Source organism: Primulina eburnea, chromosome 16 (genome assembly GCF_022965805.1).
Source record: "Primulina eburnea isolate SZY01 chromosome 16, ASM2296580v1, whole genome shotgun sequence".
NCBI classification, from domain to species: Eukaryota; Viridiplantae; Streptophyta; class Magnoliopsida; order Lamiales; family Gesneriaceae; genus Primulina; species Primulina eburnea.
In genome coordinates this window covers 1,800,518-1,814,662 of record NC_133116.1, presented here as the reverse complement: position 1 = coordinate 1,814,662, position 14,145 = coordinate 1,800,518, and the positions used below count along the sequence as shown (strand labels likewise).

The following is a 14,145-nucleotide window of genomic DNA, read 5'->3' as shown; positions in this document are numbered from 1 at the left end:
TTATGGTTCGAGTCACTCCGACCAAATTTTATCCTAGCTCATAAAAAGACTCAAAGCTGTGGATATATTGATATTTACACAACCATGGCCTGCTTTCTTCACCTAAGCAGGATACCATATTAAAATAAAAGCTCCTGGCATCAAAGTAATTTGAAGAAAAATAAAAGTTAGTAAGAAACCGAAAGGTTTCTAGAGCAACAGACAACAATTGTTCGAAAGAAAAAGAGATGAACAAACCATTCCTTGCCGATACTACAAGCCACACCACCTTCACTTTAATAGATTATTTCTTGATCTTGCAGCTTAATCTTGTGATCATCACTGCCCTATAAATACTGTCTGATTTCAACCCCATCTCTCACCATCTCATACACATCCTTCAAAGTAGTTTCTATTCCAGGCCAAGGCCAACGTCCTTTGAATCTTGCGCGTGTTCTTCTGCCATTGGTCATTAAGACCAAATAGAAAAGTCATCGCCCTCCATTTATTGATTGCTCTGTGCAGGAAACTTAGTTGCCGTGTGATGCAATGGGTGAAAATAGTGTTGCCTGCAACATATGTTCGCATAACGGCTAAGCTTCCTTGCACATGGCTATCTATGGGTGGCCATGTCTCTTATGTTTGGTTTTAATATCCTATGTCATATGCAGCACATCGTTTGTCTGAAGTAGTATTCGTTTGTCATTGTTTACATTTTCAAGAAAAAAAAAATTCAGGTGCATTGCTGTTTGTCATTGTTTACATTTTCAAGAAAAAAAAATTCAGGTGCATTGCTGTTTGACAATTGTTTCTCTACTTACCAGATTATTGTTAAGAGTGTTTTTCCGTTGGATATTTACTACATAATTGTTCCACTCAATCGTCTAATTCCATGTGCATTTGTTAAAAAAAATTCTCCAGTTATCTCTAGCTGTGTAGCCGGGGAAAAACTGTGATACTAGACAATTTAAATGAACACAAGTACTCAATCGAGGATTGCCATTTATTTATCAGAAACATACAAAAATATTACTTAAATAAGACAAAATATTTTATTTTCTTTATTACATTCAGAGTTCTGTTATCGCACATTATACCATTGAAGTAACCAGAAAGTGGAATGGGTTTATGTTTCATGAGGATGGAGGCGAATAGGAAGGCCATGAACTGGTGTAGGCGAAGCATAGTACACTATCTTCTCATTCGGAATATCCTTTTCAAGTTTGAACCTTCTGACCACATTGTGCATGAAAACCAACACTTCTAGCCTAGCATACTCTTTTCCAGGGCACATTCGGGGTCCTCCACCAAAGGGTACAAAGGTGTAAGGAGCCGGTCCACTACCTTCAAATCTCGATGGATCGAATTTCTCAGGATCCGGGAAGTACTTAGGATTCTTGTGCGACGAATGCACCGTCCAAAACGTCTGCAGGTCAATCAATAATGAAAATCTAGTATAAGATTAGAGTATCATAAAATCATTTGACGCGTGAGTTTGGATTATATTTACTTACTTTCCATCCTTTTGGGATGGTAAAACCAGCATAGGTGAACTCAGATGTTGTTTCTCTGAAAGCCCCTTGAGCAGGAGGCATCAAACGGAGCGATTCTCGTGCAACAGTCCAAGAATACTTCATCTTCTCTATATCTTCCCATGTCAATAGCTCATTGGGTCCTTTTGTATTTGCTATCTCCATTTGTTCTGCGACAAGACAAATTTATGAGTTTATGCCTTGAATTGAATAGAGAGACAAACCATTCTTAAATCTGTCACAGATGTGTTCATTACCTTTTAAAACCTCTTCATAAATATGGGGAAGTTCTGCGAGATAATTCATGACAGAAGTGACCGCAGAACTTGTAGTCTCGAAGCTAGCCACTAACAAACCAATGATATTGTTAGAAATCTCCATTTCACTTAATAACTGGCCATCTTCATCTGTCACAAGCAGCATTTTCGACAACAAATCTCGACCCTCACTTTCCTTGCACTCACTCAATTCTTGTCTCCTCTTCTTAATGATCTTCATCAGCTCCTCTCTTACCATTTTCCCTCCTTTGATTGCGCCATTATAAGCCGTACCTGGAAAATCCAATGGCACAGAGAACATCCCATTTGTCACCAGTGTGAATGGATCAGACAACCTCTTTATATTCTGAGGCTCGACCACACTCAAGAACAATTTACAGGCTAAATCAAATGTATACTTTTTTGCTAGTGGCACCACTTTTAACACTGCATTAGGGATCCATTCTTGATCCAAATGCTGACGGGCCAATTCGTCCATTACCGGGATGTACTGTTTTAGAGCTTCAGGCTTCAGAATATCGTGGTGGAAGCTACGTTTCAAGGCCGACACTTCCTTCAAGTTGCTTTCAACAAATTCAGGGAACAACAGAGCCTTTTTCATGGACTGTGGCCACCATGAAGTGAGAAGCTTGTTCTCATTCATGAAAAGGAACTTGTTGCCTTGTGCGCCGCAAAATATGGCCATTTTTTCTCCTAATAACGACGTCTGGAAGACGTCGTGGGAGTACTTCTGCATCCTATCCTTGACAAATTTTTGAGGGCCTAAAAGCGCAAACTCCATGTTTTCTCCTAGCATAGGCCAGCCATTTGTACCGGGAGGGAGGCTCGTGTCGCCAGAACGTCTTTTACCAATGAACGAGACTATATAAACCGAGAGGGGAAGAAGACCAAGCAGGATCATGTATGATAAAAAGGCATCCATTTTTCTCTTGACGTGCGAGTTAAGTATTAATTAGTATGGTCGCTAGGAGAAAAGAAGTGTGTGTTGGAGAAGTAATGGGATTGAGTGTGTCCATTTATAGGATTGGATTGAAATTAGGCTTCAAGAAATTTGGATTTGAGAGTAACCAGACAAAATCAAGTATACTTTCGATCCTCTAGTTTGTCTTCTACGTACTGATAAAATCCTAGCATATATCTAGATGTAATGGAATCACACGAGAGGCTAAATATATTATGCACGTCCATAAATAAATTAAGACAGATGAACATTTGTAATATTTTCTTATTAAAGAATTAAAAAAGAAAATCGACTTTTGAATATTTTTTTACCTCAAGTGACGACAATTTATATACCACATTATATTAACCGGTGTGTTATTTTAATTTCCAATTCTGTAAGCGACTAATAACGAGAAAACAACATAGAATGGAATTTTACAGTAGGCTAACTCCAAACTCTCAATCCAACCTCTCAAAGTACATATAATTAACAAATAAGAATAATTTTTTATTATTATTATTATCTGTCCTCTCTTTTCTTTTTTCTAAATAAAACAAGAAAATAATAATAATATCGAAAAATTTAATGATAAATTAATCTTATACTGGAAACTTAATTAATTTTACATATGTGACGTATTAGAGATGAATGGAGGATTTTGATAGATTTATTGTTATTTATGCATCTAGTTAATTGGTTTAAAAATATACCATACAATTAACAATTTTCTACTGATTGAGCTTAAATCAGATTGAGAAAGGGTTTGATGTATTGGGATTTTCCTTATGAACTATAGTAGAACATATTTTTAAACTATGATAAATATTATAAGGATTTTTGGAATAACAAAATGTTATTATGGGTTTTTTTTTTGTAATTTAAATCTATTCTGATTTTTCCTTTAATTTGTTGGTTTTCTTTCTCATAATTCTGCTTGATAATTCAATCAGTACTGCTCTAACAAAACATATAAAGTTCACAATTTCTTACAGCGAAAAAAATAAAAAGTAGAATGAATATCCCTCCCATAACGCTGTTCGAATTATATTTTAATTCTCAATAATGAATTGCCAAAAGCGTATTATATTATTTTACAGTTCCAAGAATGTAAAATTCTATATATGAATGTATTCTATATATATAGCTACAAGCCAGGAAAGCAGTCAAATGCATCAGTATATGAGAAGCTTGCGTCTTCGTATGATAAGGGATGCTCACTTACTTCTCTATCAAAGCTTTTCCAATCCTTAAAACGGTTGCCAAACTCCATTTTTTCATCTTCGAACCCTTCGTTTTCTGCGACCCCGTGCTCAAAATCATTTGTCATCGGAAAACTTGTAGCAATCGAAGGGCTATCGATCTTCGGAAGCTCCACCATCGGATTCTGATCAAAAGGGTTGACAGCTGCAGTTGTTCCTTGTTGAAACTGATGAAAACTTGTCCCACAATTATGCAAAATAGTGCTGCTACTTGGAGTGCCCGAGAATGATGTTGCCATATTCATGTGATTAATGGTGGTGTCTCTGGTGTAGTAATTAGGGTTGCTCCAAGCTTCAATGCGTTGGTTTTGGGTTGGATTCGGCTTCTTGAACGCGCGACAAACCACCCATCCTTCTTCCTGTTGCATGAATTTATCAAATTATATATCAGCATTCATTTAATATTTTTAAAATTAAAATTTAACTATATGCTTTATACATCAGGAGAATATTTTATATATAAGAGTGCCTAGAATTTCTAGTGCATATGTCCGTACCTGCGGAGGTCCATGTTCAGATGTTTGGAGGCGATATTCGTGCATAATCCAATCGGTTTTTAGCCCGTTGGGAGCTCGTCCTTTGTAAAACACCAATGTTTTTCTCATTCCTATTATTCTTTCGTTGGATAGCACTGCCTTGTCCCTCCCTGTGGCCTTCCAGAAACCTGCCGTCGTTGCCCGGTTGGTTCGCGTCCCCGTGGGGTACTTTCTGTCTTTGTGACTGAAGAAATACCACTCGTTCCGTTCTTCATGTCCCAGTTTGCACTTATCTGTTCAGTAGCTTTGTTCGTTAGTTTTAATTTCAAGCTGCTAGACAAGATTTAAATTTTGAATATGGATTACGTACAAAACTATATATGTTAGAAGTTTAACATGCATGGATGACAATGGGTCTTGGGTGATTATCACGCATATAATAAATGGAAATTAATTTATAAATTAAATATTTGTTTGAATTTGGTTGAGGTTTCATCAAAAACCCAATAAGAAAATACGTAATATTTCATAATTTAAAATATCTCATTCCTTGTTATATTATTCACACAAATGCAAATTTAATTATAACTAAATAAAATTTTATTAACAAATAATACATTATTATTCGACTTGCAAAAAAAAAAAAAAAATCACCTTGAAAAAAAATTCCAAACATAACTATTTACCTGACAAATTCATCCCACAAATTTTTTCTCCAATCTATTTAATTTCCTAAATCATTAAAATTAAACAAAAGCAAACATTCACAGTTTTCTTGATATATTAATTACACTGGCTTTGTTACCATATCTTGGTAAGCGATTCAAAAACCAATAAAAAACAACTGAAAGGAAATGAGATTTGATTCTTAATTAAGAATATTTAGGTATAAATCACAGTGACAATTCTATCACTAGTTAAATTCAATCAACGTACCTTGAATGTCCCAAGGCTCCATTTTATAGAGATCAATTTCAATTATCACATCGAGATCGATTTTCAAAGAGCTAATCTTTCTTTTGAGATAGTAGCCGACGAGTTCTTCTTCTGTCGGGTGGAATCGGAAACCCGGAGGTATACATGAATATTCCATTCCTAGCACAAAGAAACAAAGAAATAGCTACTGATAAAAATGATGTTTTTCAAGCACAAGGAAGATATTATAGATATATATTTTCTTGTTTAGGTTATTTGTAAAGTTAATTACTTCAATTTTGAAAGACATTCCCCTTAATGAAAAAGGTCACAAAATTGAAGAGAGTGAAATTCACACAACACTGCGATATATAAGTATAGTGAATTTGCCATGATTCATTTCATATGATCCATCCATTCGTGAGCATAATGGAATGACATAAAACATATGGTCCCAAAAATATTTGCCTACACGTGCTTGAAAATCGAGAGCGATCCACGGATCATCAAACTTGCTGTAAAATATTTTTTTTTTAAAAAAAATAGAATTTCATTTACATTTGATTAATTATAGATCTTGATGATCGGCAAAAAATATTATACCATGATATTTAATGGGTACAAATATATATGTATATATTGGCTAGTTATTGAATTGAGACGAAGTATATAGAACACAAAAGCAGAGGCCGTAAAAATGGACTTTTTGAGAGTAATGGGCATGTTCATTTTCTTTGAGTGCATTCCACTACATGTTTTCTTTCTTTAATAGTGGATATGGGGTTTTGCACATCCGATATTCTTGTTGCATAATTTACGAATTGGGAAACATCAATGAACGTATAAATTAATGTATTATCTATATTTTTAGCTCAATAGTTACTCACACTCTCGGAATCTAGATACTTAAGTTCGAAAGTTTTGATCTCGAATGTTAGGGATGGAAAAAATCACTTTCAGTTATTAGATAATAATGCTATAAGTAATATCGTATGAGAAAGCTCATGAGAGTACGAGACCTAAGATTGGAATAGCACATGGTCATTACAATAAAAGTCGTTCAAATAGATAATAATTCAAATTTGGTATCTTGTTTGTGTTTGTTTTAATTCATAACTAAATAATCTTATTATAATAATAGTAATATTAGATATTAAATATATATATACTATATAACAAAGAAATTTTTTAACTTTTTCCCCCTTAGCTTATTTCAGGAATATGAAGTGATTTGCTAATTAGCTTCCATGTTAGAGCGATTTAAGGTGCTAATTAATCACTTTCTTTTTAGTTTAATCTATATACCTATAAAAGTGTGGATGATGGGCAAAGTTTTTTGATTGTGATTTTACTACATTGTCCAAAAACTATGCATTGTTTGTATTAATTGCATGGGCATTGGTGGAAAAAATATATAAAATTTAGGGACAAATTTGGGATAATGGATTTGTAATGTATTGATTATGTATTTAATTGAGGTATTTATTTTTTTGAACTCATTAAACACATGAGGATCATAGTGTTTTTATTTTTTTAATAGAAAATTGTAAAATAAGAAATTTTGAAAATAATATTACATAAAAATTGAATCGATATTCGATAATAAAAAATATATTAGAAAAATAATATTTTCTTCATACATAATTCTTACAAAAAATATTAAAAAGAATATATATTTAACTATTATACTTATAAAAGTACAAAAAGAATAACAAAATTTTCCTTGTAAATTTTCTACTATTCTCATAAATTGTGTATTGTCAGATTAATTGCATGAAAATTACACAATCATTAAATACATAAGGATTAAAATAGTGTTTTTATTTTTTAATAAAAAATTGCAACATAAGAATCTTTGAAAATAATGTTACATAAAAATTGAATAAATATTTTATAATAAAAATACATTAGAGAAATAATATTTCTTGATACATAATTCTTAGAAAAAAATATTAAAACAATAGCTTTTTTTAATTTTAAAAAAATCATTAAAAAGATTAAAAGAATATATATTTAACTATTATACTTATAAAAGTGTAAAAATAATAACAAAGTTTTCATTGTAAATTTTCTATCATCCCCTTAAATTGTGTGTTGTTAGATTAATTGCATGGAAATTTTCTACATAATTTATGGGAAATCTATGCATTAAAAATGAATATATGTTTGATAATAAAAATATATTTTTTTTATCTATAAACCTACGTAAGTGTAGATAATTGACAATTTTTTCAATTGTCAAAAGATAAAAATGACATCCTCATCAATACAAATCCAAAAATTCAATAAAGATATATTTGTAAATTTCTAATTGTTGTAAGTGTAAAAAAAAATATCAATTTTTTTTATTTATTCCACCTAATATATAATTAATTAGTAGCCTAATTATTCCACATCATATATAATTAATAGTCTAACAATTGCTGATGAATTATCACTACAATATACATTGATTGTAATAATTTATATCACTTCAAGAATAAAATGTAATTCCTAAATTAACTTTCTCAAATAATCCATCTTTATACTAAGTTTAAATATTTTATCCTTTTAATTTTCTTTCTACATGTTATTTTATTATTTTAATGCAATTTTGTAATTATATTTTAGTGTAGTTTCTAATTAAGTAATAAATTATAGTATCACATGAAGATATAAGAAAAAAATAATTATATATGCAATAGTACAATAACATGATAAGTATATAATAATATAATAATATGAAATTTAATACTAATATATTTTATTATTTTTTAACTAAGAATTGAAAGTAAAGAATTTAATAAATTATTTATTAGAATTTATATCAATAATTATGAATTTTAATATACTAATAATATCATAAAATACGAATCTGATAGAAAAATTAAAATAGTTAGCTATAATAAGAAGTTTAAATATTTTAGTCGCACTTATAAATATATATATTTATATATATATATAAGACAAAGTCTTTATTGGAATCTTTTTACAGAGGAAGGAGTGACGTGTGAGTGTTTTCAATCCATAAAATTCCCGGTTCTTTACTATTCACAAGTTTTACATTGGCAAACTAGGCAAAAACTTGTATGAAACGGTATCACGGGTCGTATTTTGTGAGACGGATCCCTTATTGGATCATCCATGAAAAAATATACTTTTAGCTAAGAATAACTTTTATTTGAATTGGTTGACTCTCACGAATTGAAACGTCACATGAGACTAACTCTTCAAACTATATCTGTTCAACGGATATAATCATAAAAATTTAACCGTCTTCAACTTTACTGGTTGATTTATAACGTTGAAAAACTTCAACGTGTAAAAATGATTGAAAAAAAATTTTAAAAGCAAATTTTGAGTATTATAGGTTATATTTTATTATCAATTATTATTATTTCATTAGTTTTGATAATATTTTGACGAGTTAGTCATAAATATTTTAAATTGACAATTATTTGTCCTTAGTGTGCTTCACTTATATAAATTATGATTTATGCATTTATAAAATCCATAATCTGGTTGATTTTTAGGTTATTATATCTTATACGTGGTTCTTTAGGTTATTATACCTTATACGTGGTTCTTAGATATATATATTTTCAAAATTTGTTTCAGTTCAATTCATTCTATATATTATGCTAATTATAATTTATTATATAACATAAAATTAACGACTTGAATTTCAATTTGAGAAACAATTTTGAAAGTAAAGTATATAAGTTCTTAATTAATTTATTCGTCTAATATGACAAAAGACTAAATCAATATAAATAAAAAAATGAATCAAATTATTTTTAAAAAAAATCAAATTTTAATTTTTATTAAATAATTAATATTTACGTGCCTAGCACGTGCTTCTTGCTAGTTGCTTTAAATGTAGCTCAGTAATAAGGCATGGCTTTGAACTGTTCAAAGTTTAGCAAGAGAACGAAAAAGTACATGTAAAATTATAAACCAATATTCTGATGTAAAATCAATAAAAACCTATGGGAGATCATCAAAGACTTGGTTTAAAAACATGAGGCGCGAGATCGCGTTAATCATGCATCATGAAATTAAAGAATCACTTCATTATTGAAATTAAAAGTTCATGCATGATCCTTTAAGCAGCCAAATAACAGTGTATTTATGTTTGTTCAAGAAAATATATCACTAACCTGCAGATCGATCGATCAATATGTTCTTGATCAGCTCGGGGGAGATTTGAATCAGTTTTGGAAGACTTATATAAGAGTGGAAAAGGTATTAGGTTGGTGAAGTGATCGAAGGGAATGAAATAATTTATTGAAGTGTATGATCATCAAATGTTGCTGGTGATAGGGTCGCCTCTTGTCTATTTATACCATATAAATAATAATTCACCAATTTCAAATTATAATTAATTCTATTTGGATAATTAATTAGCTATGTTAAAAATGGGCATTTTGTTTTTAGGATCGAATATTACGTACATACTATTTTTTTTATGACGACGGAATCCGCAATCTCTGTTTTTGGTATACATTAATAAATATTTGGCTGACGTAATAATCCGCAAACTCTATTAATTAATGAAATCATGTTGAATAAATATTCTGTGAGATAGCTTGATACATAAAATATTATTGAAAATATGTAAATACTATTGATTACGCGTGATGTGTAGGGGGCTGATAAATAAATAGTTTAATATGAAATTAAAGGCTTGTTTGGAGGCGTGACACCAAATTTCACGCCACTCCTGAGGTTTTGGTTTTGCAGAGTAATACTGATCTGTGTCCAGATATTCGTCAGAATTATAAATATCAAGAATCATTATTTGCCTCATTTATTTAGGCAACAACCCTAAAACCATATGCTTTTTTTATCATAAAATAATGATTACTGAAAAAAATTTAGAATACATAAAATTTTGATTTTATTTTATGAAAATCTTGAAATTCGTAGATATAGCTCTTGAAGATGCAAATTTACATTAAGATGACAATATTTTTTTTACTGTCTCTGTAGTTGATTAAATATTTTGTCAATATATCAATAGCGAAACAGTCATTAATATACTCTCAAAAAAATATTTATTAATAGTATATTAATATAAACATATATATATATATGTTGTTGTTTATTATTATTATTATATTTGATTTGAAAATATATATGTTATTGTTTATAATGTATACGTATATCATATATGATTTACAACAATTTTATTTAAATTGAAATTAGGCATAGACTACCGCGGTCCTCGTCAGTCGTCTCTTTGTTGCGCCGCCCTTTCACAGTAGCACCAGTAATACATGGCCACGTGGAATAGTCCCAGCTGTCTGCTTCCAAAACCTAATCATTTGTGTTCTAAATGCTGGAAATAGTAACATAATTAAAACTCGACAAAAATTTGTGTGACACGATCTTATAATCAAAATTTGGCAAAAACTTGTGTGATATGATCTTATAATCAAAACTTGGCAAAAATTTGTGTGAGACGGTCTCATGAATCGTATTTTGTGAGACGAGTATCTTATTTGGGTCATCCATGAAAAAGTATTACTTTTTATGCTTAGGGTGTGTTTGGTTGAGTGGATTAAATAAGGATAGATTAATAGTCAAATATTTATCGTTAAAATTTTAAGATGTTTTAATAATCATTTTGATTCGGTTTAAGATCCAATTTTATTAATCAAATAGTTATCATAAAATTGGATCTTAAATCGGGTCAAAATGATTATTAAAACAACTTAAAATTTTAACGATAAATATTTGACTATTAATCTATCTTTATTTAATCCACTCAATCAAACACACCCTAAGAATATTACTTTTTATTGTGAATATAACAGATAAAGATTCGTGACACCGTCTCACATGACATACTACCCTTAAACTTTATCTCGTTCTATTATATTCAACGGCACTCCGATCTACTTACGTTGAGTGTGTCTCAAGAGATAATAAGCAACAGTCATTTGTTTAATCTCTGTTTTATAATATCATTATTTTTTAAGAAAATTAAATGAAATATTTAAATTGGCAGCTTAGACAAAGGACCCGACCAGCCTGATATATAATTTTTTTAATACAAATGGTTAATTAAGCCTTTAAAGTTTTTATTACTTAGTGTGGTCCATAATTGTTTGATATTAAGCAATTAAAAAATTTAGCTATATAGTTTTAAACTAACGCAATATTAACTTTGAGGCTACTTCCTCGTCAAGTTTGACAAATTTAATTTAATTATCCATTGGATTTACCTAATTTTCACCACCGAAATATTTTTTTCCCCTAATTTTTTGGTAATATCAAAGTAAGAAATTTTGTACATAAGAAACCTGAGTCACTATGCTTTATAATTAAAAAAATAAATTGAAAATTACTATATTACTTTGAAAGAAAGATGGTAAAAACGTGTGTGAGATTCGTATTTTGTGAGACATATATCTTATTTGGGTCATCAATGAAAAATATTATTTTTTATGCTAAGAGTATTAATATTTTTCATTGTGAATATCGGTAGGGTTGACCCTGTCTCACATATAAAGATCCGTAAGACCATCTCACAAAAGACATACTCTTGAAAGATTAATTGACAGTGCAAGATTAATTAATGGATTAACGAGTACTGATACATAAACTTAATTAAATGCAATGATGTGTGATTACAGTTAAAGAATGACTTGCTTTTACCATGTATCCTAATAATTACGATAGTTCGGTACATATAATACACACACACTCTTCATGCGTGTCAAAAGATCATCTATTGGATCCAGTTTTGGATATATTTATATATATATTGGATGCGCAATTTTTTTATTGGATGTGCAATCATCTATTGGATTCGTAATTTTTCTATATTTCATCACATCCAATAGATGAATGACATATCATCGGTGCTCATAAAAGGTATGCACGGTAGGTTTGCAGGATATTAAAACCGATATATATAAATATATATATATATATATATAAATATATATATATATATATATATATATTATTAAGTGTGAGGACATGATAATAACTACCTAGAGAGGACACCAACTTTTTTTTCCAATTTTGCCCTTATATGATACTAATATTACACTTTTATTTTTTTTTTTCAAATTTTAACACACTTTTATTTTTATTTTATTTTATTTTGATCATTCAAATATCAATTTAATCCCTCCATAATTTGTCAAATTTCAATTTTGTCAATCGATAATTATAAAAAAGATTGTACAATGCGTGTGCAGAGTAACTAGTATATATGTGTGTGTGTGTGATCAATTCTAATCAATAGAGAGGCTAGAGTGAGCTTCCGGAATCCATGTTGACAAGTGTGGTAAAAGTATAACGAAAAGTGTTAGTTTCAAGTCATGAATTTCTCTTACGCATGGCTATATCAACTTTTGTTTTAGTCACCTAATAATACCATCAAATATCAATGCTTAAAGTTTATTCTCAATTAAGAAAACCCTTTTTTGGATATATGCATGGTTCCACATTCATTAATAGCATGCAGAATATAGCTAGGAAACTCTCAACCTTTTGATCACTCTTCCCGGAAAAATATATTGTTGTCCAATAAGTATGCAAACTTTACCTCTCAATCTTGTCTCGACAAACCAAAACAAATCAGAATTTCTGCATATTAGTTATGAGAATAATAACAAATAATTATTCGTACCGTAAAATGAAATTTGCAATTTTTTTCTTGGGAAAATATGATGGTTCCCTCCATCAATTGGAAATCAGCTTTTTTTTTCACCTTTACAGAACATCAGAGTTAATATTAACTACAGAAACAATTAAATTAATAAAAACTAAAAAAATAGTTGTTCCTTAATTTAAATTTTGATTGATTACCCCTCTTAATTAATTAAATTAAATTAAGACAGATGTGGGCCCTGGAGTTTGCTAAGCAATCCACACATTGTGCGTAAAGATTTGCAGCATTAATCGATCTTTATAGACCTTTCCGAGTTCCGAAAGGTGATGCCCCCAAATAGAACTTAGCTTCACATGCAGAAAACAATATATATGCATGGGATCTTCAAGCTCAAGATTCAGTACTGATCAAACTTATAACTTTCCGATTTTCCACCAGAATACATCATGTAAAGTTCAGGTCGGTCGATTTTACGCAGCATGGATTTTCTTGAATCCGGTTTCTAATGTGAACATTGAATCGAGAAAAAGGAAGCAAAGCCTGGAGAGATTCTATTGCGGGGAATCGATTAGTTTGAACACTTTGGGAACAAAATCATTGAATTCATTTATCTGATAGTAACGTCGGAAAGATAGAGACCAATGAGCTCAGACTTACGATTACAAGCAAAAATAACAAATCTATTATCCAAAGAATTTTAAAATATAATTATGTATCTATCAGTTTCTATAATTTCATCCATAGATATCTTAAAAGGGTCAGATTGCTTTTGCAAAGCAAGAGTAACAGTGTAAATCAAGCAAAGGAGTGTTTTTGGGGCGGTTTGTGGGACTAAGGAAAATGTTATGAGTCTTGTGACACTTGAACATGATTCTTGGATCAACTTCTTAGCAACTATATATATATAATCTTTTAGATACACTGCACATATAAGTATATATGGGATTCTGGTGGCGGTAACTAAGCTTGAAAATGACTTCAACAAAGCTTCTAGATCCAGTAGTGTGGACCCAAGTGACCATTTATTAACTGAGACTGATTATGACATACCTCCACACAATTGTATTGTCTCTCATTACATCATTGGACAGCAACGGTTTGATGATTGAAGTATCACAAGGTTATTCCCTTTCATCCAAATTGGAGAATTTCAT

The 14,145-nt window shown here is 30.3% G+C and overlaps 2 protein-coding genes across 2 annotated transcripts; both read right to left on the bottom strand.

Moving 5' to 3' along the window:
* Positions 1-280: 280 nt before the first annotated feature.
* Positions 281-3,132, bottom strand: LOC140816684 (beta-amyrin 6-beta-monooxygenase-like). The gene is made up of 3 exons (XM_073176082.1): positions 1,769-3,132; positions 1,494-1,681; positions 281-1,405 (listed from the first exon to the last, which is right to left on the bottom strand). The coding sequence occupies exons 1-3, from the start codon at positions 2,709-2,711 to the stop codon at positions 1,106-1,108; spliced, it is 1,431 nt and encodes a 476-aa protein (XP_073032183.1). The 5' UTR covers positions 2,712-3,132; the 3' UTR covers positions 281-1,105.
* A 635-nt stretch (positions 3,133-3,767) lies between these two features.
* Positions 3,768-9,591, bottom strand: LOC140816894 (NAC domain-containing protein 30-like). The gene is made up of 4 exons (XM_073176385.1): positions 9,522-9,591; positions 5,404-5,562; positions 4,489-4,760; positions 3,768-4,350 (listed from the first exon to the last, which is right to left on the bottom strand). The coding sequence occupies exons 2-4, from the start codon at positions 5,558-5,560 to the stop codon at positions 3,877-3,879; spliced, it is 903 nt and encodes a 300-aa protein (XP_073032486.1). The 5' UTR covers positions 5,561-5,562; positions 9,522-9,591; the 3' UTR covers positions 3,768-3,876.
* Positions 9,592-14,145: the final 4,554 nt, after the last annotated feature.